Source organism: Rhagoletis zephyria, unplaced genomic scaffold, assembly GCF_001687245.7.
Source record: "Rhagoletis zephyria isolate East Lansing unplaced genomic scaffold, Rhagoletis_zephyria_1.1 Rzeph_scaffold_06438, whole genome shotgun sequence".
Lineage (NCBI taxonomy): Eukaryota > Metazoa > Arthropoda > Insecta > Diptera > Tephritidae > Rhagoletis > Rhagoletis zephyria.
In genome coordinates this window covers 27,645-36,096 of record NW_016163521.1, presented here as the reverse complement: position 1 = coordinate 36,096, position 8,452 = coordinate 27,645, and the positions used below count along the sequence as shown (strand labels likewise).

The 8,452-nt window shown below is 34.3% G+C and overlaps 1 protein-coding gene across 1 annotated transcript; it reads right to left on the bottom strand.

Moving 5' to 3' along the window:
* Positions 1-6,430: 6,430 nt before the first annotated feature.
* Ldaf1 (Lipid droplet assembly factor 1) lies at positions 6,431-8,157 on the bottom strand. The gene is made up of 3 exons (XM_017629027.1): positions 7,858-8,157; positions 7,576-7,788; positions 6,431-6,630 (listed from the first exon to the last, which is right to left on the bottom strand). Exons 1-3 carry the CDS (start codon positions 7,994-7,996, stop codon positions 6,533-6,535), a joined length of 450 nt encoding a protein of 149 aa, XP_017484516.1. The 5' UTR covers positions 7,997-8,157; the 3' UTR covers positions 6,431-6,532.
* Between the last annotated feature and the right edge of the window lie 295 nt (positions 8,158-8,452).

Sequence of the window (8,452 nt, the reverse complement as noted above, 5' to 3'; positions counted from 1 at the left end):
GCCAAAATAAGATAAACCAGTTGTATACACTATTGAAATTAGAAAATTTGAGATGAGAAAAAGAAGTACAAGTAAAGTATTTCACAAGAATATATTGAAATAATACTATTTTTCAAAAGTGCCTTTTTTGCACTTTGTGCCAAATTGAAAAATTAAGTGCCATTTGAAGTAAAATAGGGCAAAAATGGCACGGTTTGAGCCAAGTTGGCAGCCCTGCGTACTTTCTTGCATATTTCCCTCATTCGGAGTAAATATTGGCTTACTCCCCGAAATTTGATTACTGACAAGTTACTGGATATTTTTTGCTGGAGAATACGAAAACACAACTAATAGTTGTGTTTGTTAACAAATTATCCAGTAACTTGCCAGCAACCAGTGTTGCCAACTTTTGATTTTCAAAAAGCACCAAAAACTTGGAAAAAGGCGTTTTACCAAACTAAAAGCACCAAATTTTTTTAATCAAAGGATACTTTTTTCATAACAGTTTGTGTTTAACAAAAGCAAAGAATTAACAATATTTACTAGAATATATACATAAATCAAAACACAAAACGTTTTCGCTCATAACGATTGAATAGCCTCTACACATGCTACGATGACTCATGCTTACGACGTAATACAGAAGTACTATTAAAACTACTATATCTCGAGAAAGAAAAATCGAATCGCAAAACACGAAAATAATGCCGTAAGTAGAAATGAGCAAAAAAATTGATGTTTTCATTATATAACCTCAAATATCGCAAAACCCCGTGTTTTTGGCAATCTGGGGGTAGGATATCTAAAAATTCTAGTACTAGAGCAATGTGCGGCCAGATTTGGATTCAGCACCAAGAAACGATGTGTTTTACTCAAGTGGTAAAAAAATCAAAATTTGTACAAACAAGTAGAAAAGAAAAAAATAATACTTAGTAACTTACCTGCGTACTAGCATTTTCAACGCGACTCGAATTCAACAAGGTGGGTTTGCAACTTCAGCTTTTTATCAATCATGGTTGTATTTTAGTGCATTTAAATTTGTATATTCTTGTAAATTCAGCATCTTTATGAGACACCGCACCGGTTTTAACTATCTCGGAGTAATATTAGTTCAAAAAAAGCACTAAAAAAGGCACTAGGCACTAAGTAATTTTTTTTTTGGCGTTTTAATTTTCAAAAAGTACTAAATCTAGTGCTTAAATCACCAAGTTGGCAACTATGCCAGCAACTCTCCAGTAACTTTATTTCTAAGAATTCGCAATTTATATTCCACCAAACTCTAACCCTTCGGTTTACTTCAAACATTCTTCATTATTGCTCTCTTTATTTGCCATGGTCACGCCCTCCGATTCGACTGTTGTGTTGGGTTATTTCAATCTAGCATGTGTTTCCTGGGATTCGGTGGATGGAATTCTGGTGNTCACCAAGTTGGCAACTATGCCAGCAACTCTCCAGTAACTTTATTTCTAAGAATTCGCAATTTATATTCCACCAAACTCTAACCCTTCGGTTTACTTCAAACATTCTTCATTATTGCTCTCTTTATTTGCCATGGTCACGCCCTCCGATTCGACTGTTGTGTTGGGTTATTTCAATCTAGCATGTGTTTCCTGGGATTCGGTGGATGGAATTCTGGTGCCAAATTCTTCTCGGGATGTACATAACCATTTTCTTAACGAACTTTCCGATCTTGGTCTATATCAGATTAATTCAGTTATCAGCAACTTAGGTAAATGTCTTGATTTAGTATTTATTGATGATACTGATAAATTGACTATAATACGCGGCGATCCATTAGTTATACCTATAGACCCTTATCACCCACCACTTGAGTTGTCCTTGGCACCATCCTACGATTCATGTTATTGTTCTGAAACTAGAAAGCCGAAAGGTCGGCGATATTCTTTCAAATACGCTAACTACGACAAGCTTAAAATAGCTATATCTGAAATAATCTGGCCTGAGTACGATGGGGATGTTGAGAACAGTGCCTTACACTTTAGTAAAATCTTGAATAATATATTCAGTAAACTCATTCCTCTTGTTAAAGAAAATACCGGACCTCGTAACTCGTTGTGGTTTAACTCAGAGCTAAAGCATTTAAAAAATCAGAAAACTAAATCATTTAAACTTTATAAAAAATCAGGCCTGTCTTCTCACTACGCCGCATACGCCACCCTTCGTCATAAATACAATGCCTTAAACAGAAAATGTTACAGGAATTACATTAATAAAACTCGCATTAACATCGTTTCTAATCCCAAGTCATTTTATCATTTTGTTAACTCAAAACGTAAAATAAATGGGTTTCCCTCAACACTGAAATTAGATGATGTTATTTCTAGTTATGATGATATGATTGCTGATATGTTTGCAAATTATTTTGAATCGAACTATTCTGTCGAGCCAAATGAAAAAACTTCTAGCTATCCTTTTCCACTCCCACAGTTTGACCACATCCGTATTCCTTCAATCTCCGCTGACAAGCTTCTCCTTCATTTGAATAGTTTATTCCCTCCTGTGTCCTAATAAGTTGTGCTGATTATCTATATAAGCCATTAACAAACGTCTTCAATGCTTCTCTAATGCAAGGAGTTTTCCCCTCTTTCTGGAAGGAGTCGTATACCTTGCCGCTTTATAAAAATGGAAGCAGGTCGAATATTGCGAATTATAGGGGAGTCGCAAAGCTGTGTGCCATTCCTAAATTATTTGAAGAAATCGTTACGGAAGAACTATCTTATTCGATAACACCCGTTATCGATGTATCACAACACGGCTTTTGTAAAGGTAAATCAACTGTACCAAACCTTCTTCAATTCACTACAAATGTGAACAATGGTTTCAAAAGTAATTATCAAACTGACGTCATTTAGACTGATTTCAGCAAGGCTTTTGATAAAGTATCTCATTCAACTCTAATATACAAACTTGATAAAATTGGTTCCCTCCAATCCTGCTGCGCTGTCTTTCTTCTTATTTAATTGGCAGGAAACAGAGGGTTATCTTTAAAAAAAATTTCATATCGTGTAATTCATGTGACGTCAGATGTACCTCAAGGTAGCCACCTTGGTCCCCTTCTGTTTATTTTATTCATCAACGATCTTCCAAATATTTTGAAGTATTCGAATTGCTTAATGTACGCAGACGACGTTAAGTTATTTAAGTTCATTGGTGCCCCAGGAGACAGGAAACAATTACAGGTGGACCTTAGTAATGTGTTTAAATGGTGCGAAGTAAATTCTATGTCACTTAACTTGCAAAAGTGTAAATTTATGTGTTTCTCTAGAAAACGCTTTCAATCATATAGCTACCGCATTTGTGAACATAGTGTTGATCAGGTAACTAATTTAATCGATCTAGGCGTAACCATGGACTCTAAGCTTGAATTCAAGTCCCATGTAAACTTTTGTGTTAATAGAGCCAAGGGCGTCTTGGCTTTCATCAAACGTTGGGCTAAAGAATTCAGATATCCTTATGTCACTAAAGCTCTCTTCACCTCCTTAGTCAGGCCGATCTTAGAATACGGGTCCGTCGTATGGAACCCTAGATATCAAACGCACTCTGACAGACTCGAGTCGGTACAGAAACAATTCTTATCATTCGCATTAAATAATTTGCCTTGGGACTCGACATTAAATCTCCCACCGTACAAAAGCCGCTTGAAGCTCATAAATTTGCCAAGCTGCGCGCGATTTTTAATTATTTTTATATTTTGTCGGGTTTTTGTCATGATGGACTTCTGTTTTCACTCAAAAATAATGCATAAAAGACACAGTTGTTATTGTTGTAAGGGCTTACTTAGCCCGTAATTGTCCTCAGGCTCAACTAACGGTAGGCCCAGGAGATTTGATATTTCGATGAGGTAGAAACAGAGGGAGACGGGGGATGTTAGTTGAGTTGGATTGAGTGAGCATGTGACCACCTCGGTTGGTGTCAAGTGGGGAATCTCCACATGCTGGACACTCATTTTCGATGTTGGGAGGCGAGTTTAGGGATGCAAATTTTGAGCAGTAACATCGATACATCGATGGATCGGAGAAAAGAACATCGAGGCTAAAATACATCGCTAGAGAAACATCGATATATCGATGTTTTGCAATTTTTAATTTCTAGTTAAAATTAAAGCAATATTTAATATTTTAATAATTATGAATGTATTTTCCTGTAGAGTCAAAATGCATACCATCGTGAGGTCGTTCGGGCCTAAAGATCCTAGGCCCGATCTTGTTGAAATTCTAAGGGGTGTTTTTGGTTCTGTTTTAACGGTTAGGTTATCAGCATTCACAATGAATCAAACAATTTTATTGAGCTTGTGGCCGTTTCTTATGAAAAATGTTGTGGACAAGCAACAATAATTTACAAAGGTAAGAAGTTATAGCTGCTATTTGGGAGATCACCACATCTACTAATCAAATTCTTCAACCGCGGGCACTGAGATGTGGTGATCTCCGTAATAGAAGCTATAACTTCTGCCTTTTGTAAATTATTGCTGATTTTCAATAACATTTTTCATAAGAAACGGCCTCAAGCTCAATAAAATTTTTTAATATAATAATATAATTGATATAAGGCCATAAATAACATAAAAAAATCTGAATGGATAATAAATTTAAGGTCAGTCAAACATACCGAAAGAAAGTCGGGGAGTCTCCTTAAAGTCGATGTTTAAAACATCGGTAAAACTTCCATCGATGCTTCGTCAATTTAGCGATGTTAGTAAATTGTAAACATCGATGGCAAACATAGAAAATTTAACCGATATTATAGATGTTTCAAAAACATCGATGCATCGTTTGTAGTTGTAGTAGTAGTAGTGACAACTATACTATATCCGTAAGAACTTTCCATCACTTATTTCTTTCACGACAAGGACCAAGGCGAATTAATATAAGGTGGTGTTACTAGCTCAGCTGATTTTGTGTATGTGTTTCGCCGCACGGTTTCTGATATCAAATTGAAAAATCTTGTTTGAATTTCTACACACACTCTTACAGATTTTGACAGTTTATGCCGCCAAAGCAAAAACAAAATACATGTAAAATTTTGTTTTTGTACTCCTGCTATCGCCTTGACAAGGACTGTCACTCCCAAAAAATTCTTTGGGGAATATGTATGCTGTTACAACAACTTATTTATTTTTTAATCTTTATTTTGAAGAACTTTTGGAAATAAATACAATAGTTTTTGGTAATTCTCTAGGGTGGGGTAACAACCCCTAAAAAAGGCGCGGAAAAGTCGGGAGGGGTACCAAACGACGCGTTTCGGCCCCCCTAATAACAATCCGGAGGGGGGGCTAATATTATTAACCATTTAAAAGTTATGAACAAAAAACTTTTGTTAAATTTCGTTGTTTTCTATGGGCAATTACACCGACAAANAAAAAACTTTTGTTAAATTTCGATTCACTAAATCACCTGTTCTCACTTTTTAAACACATTAAAATATATAATTTAACTTATTTATTAAAGAAACACATAGTTTTATCAACCTAAGATAGGTTATTTTGTTATTAAAAAGAAGTTGACAATCTTTGCGAGCCGAAACGCGAGATTCCAAAATAGCTATAGTGCTGCCACTGTATTAGTATTTCGTAATAATTCACTTTTCCTTATGAGATGTGTGCACTGTTCAATGCTTTTCGGTATCTTCTTTCGTTTAATTATATAAATAATGAAAATTTTTAGTAAAANTATATAAATAATGAAAATTTTTAGTAAAAAATCGTGCCTGCGTCGCTTTTTCCATAAAAATCAATACTTCGATAAATAATGAAAATTTTTAATAAAAAATCGCGCGATTTTTTATTACAAATTTTCGCCTGCGGCGCTTTTTCTATAAAAATTAATACTTCGATATATAATGAAAATTTTTAATAAAAAATCGCGCGATGGTATAGCGAAATTTGCTATTATATTTTGGTTACAATATCTTATTTAGATGAAAGTAAAAAGAAGAAGAAGTGTATAGTGTAAACTGAGTATAATAGCGCAAATGAAATGTGAAATAAAGTGGCAATACCAGCGATTTGAGGTTATAATAGTATTAGCAGGCGCAAAGTTTGTTTACTCTGTTTTATTAACGAAATATATAAAATAAAAGTGAATAAATGATTTGGTTTGCATAAAATAATAACCGGAAACGTTTTAGTGATTTAGTGCATTTTTGACGTGGTAATTGCTCATAGAAAACAACGAAATTTAACAAAAGTTTTTTGTTCATAACTTTTAAATGGTTAATAATATTATCTCCCCCCCTCCGGATTGTTATTAGGGGGGCCGAAACGCGTCGTTTGGTACCCCTCCCGACTTTTCCGCACCTTTTTTAGGGGTTGTTACCCCACCCTAGAGAATTACCGTTTTTTTTAACTACTTATGATTTCATTCAGGAGTTGAAATTATAATCTCATTAGAACAATTTCCTTGTTTTCTGGTTATACATATACGCATGTGTACTCACGTGAGCTAATACTACATTAGTTTCTGTTGATTCATAAAAGTAAATTTTATTGTTACTAAATAATATACTGGCACTAACTCAAAGATCCGTTTCCAATTTATGCTGTTCGTTTAAGCTGTTTTACAACGAATACTGCTAAAACTAAAAAGCTCACGCAAGCAATTAACAGCGCTGCTACTATAGACAGAAGTATACCTGAAATTAGATTTTCAAACATTAGAAGTTACAAAAATATATGTATATGTTATATCACTGAGCAAATCCCTTTTTATTTTAGTGTGGTAGAATCGGCGAAAAAAGTTGTAGATTTGAATAAGATGTGGTAGATTTTCCAATTCAGATTTTTATTGGGTATACATACATACATACATATCGTCGTTTAAAGTACAAAACCGCGTATTAACAAAATGCAAAACCGCGTATGTGAAGTTGTAGAAACTATTTTCTAGAGCGTAAAAACAATCATATTTCAAAATAGTTCTCTTGTTTATAAAGCAATCGCATTTCTGGCTAGTATATTTCAGGACGAATGGATAAGGATTGAGCCAAGGGCTTGTGTGAGCAAATCCAATTTTTGGCAGCAAATGTCACTGACATTTACGCGGTTTTGCAGAATGACGATACGCGGTTTTGTACTTTAAACGACGATATATATATCATATGCGCATAGTACCCAACAAGCAAAATAAACTTACAAGTAAATGCTTATTTAACAATTAATGTGGCAATCTTACTTTAAGTTACTTTCAAAAACACAGAAATGCTTTTTGGGTATGTATTTAATTAAAAATTAAGTTTTTGTGCGTTTTGCCAGACTTAAAATGTCTACAGTTCTGCCACTCATGACAAAATATACCATCCTTTAACAAACTAAAATTTTTGTGTATGTTTAATCAAATCATAGGATGGAAGAAAGAACTCCTTACCATTGCATAATACTTTAGAAAATATAAATATGTGGATTTCCAAAATTCATGATGTACATGTCTTTATAGAAATGTATTGATTAATTTGTATAGTTTTGTGAAAATTGTAAACAAATGTCTAAAAATGTGACAGGTTTTAAGCCATGTGGGGTAAGATGTGGAATTTAAAAAATTTGGGGTAGAGATCTGCACACTGATATTGGTAAATAATTACCTTCTAAAATTAAAAAGCCGGTAAGTGTCATCAGTAGTGTGGAAAGACCAATTCCCAACATTATCAAAAATGGCAGTAGAAGAGCTAATAGCGCAGCTACAAAACAAATAGCCATATGAGGATTTCTGACACACCATTGTATAAGTTTATCGAATAAATGGTAGCCACCGAGATCAACCATTACAAAAGTAACTGTAAGCTTCAGTTGTGACCCTAAAGTTGCACACATGAAATACCAAGTTTAAACAAGTTATATAAATTAGAAATATAGAATTTACATACATAATTTCGAAACAGCATCCAAAAATTTATTTAGCAGTAGCTCAGGGCTTTCTTCAGCATATTCTTCTGCACCAGCGGCCCTAGGAGGTGGCTTCAACATTTGACCCTCACTTTCAGCTTCCCGCTGATCGATTTTCATTGCAATTTCCACTAATTATTTCCTTGAGAAAAGCCTAATAATTTTTTGTTCAATTGTTTCATTCCTTTTCGTTAAAATATATTTAGCATAAATAAAAACAAATGCAGAAGTTGAAAAGCCCAAGTCGGTACGAAAACAAATTTGACAGAGTTGCACAAAACGCCCTAGAACAAGTAAAAACGTACCCTAGGCCCTGTCTACACATGCAATCATTAATTGCTAAGTATGAACAGGTTTTTTTTGTGTCCTAGAGATATGTACATGTGTTTCGAAAATCCCACGAATTGAAAAATAATAATGCAGTTTAGGACCTTGTACATGTGCTCATGCATTTGCATATTCGTTGCATTTGTAAATTTACAACAATAAAATGCACACAGTTGCCATAACAGCAAGCATAAAATTTGCAAATGCAATTCCAAGTTGGAGTTTCCAACTGCAAATCTCTTAGACTGT

Excerpts from the sequence above, each read along its gene's own strand:
- Ldaf1 (XM_017629027.1), bottom strand. The coding sequence starts at position 7,996 with ATGAAAATCGATCAGCGGGAAGCTGAAAGTGAGGGTCAAATGTTGAAG. Across the intron at positions 7,789-7,857 it reads GGATGCTGTTTCGAAATTAT|GGTCACAACTGAAGCTTACA; the intron begins GTATGTAAATTC and ends GTGCAACTTTAG. Across the intron at positions 6,631-7,575 it reads CGGCTTTTTAATTTTAGAAG|GTATACTTCTGTCTATAGTA; the intron begins GTAATTATTTAC and ends ATCTAATTTCAG.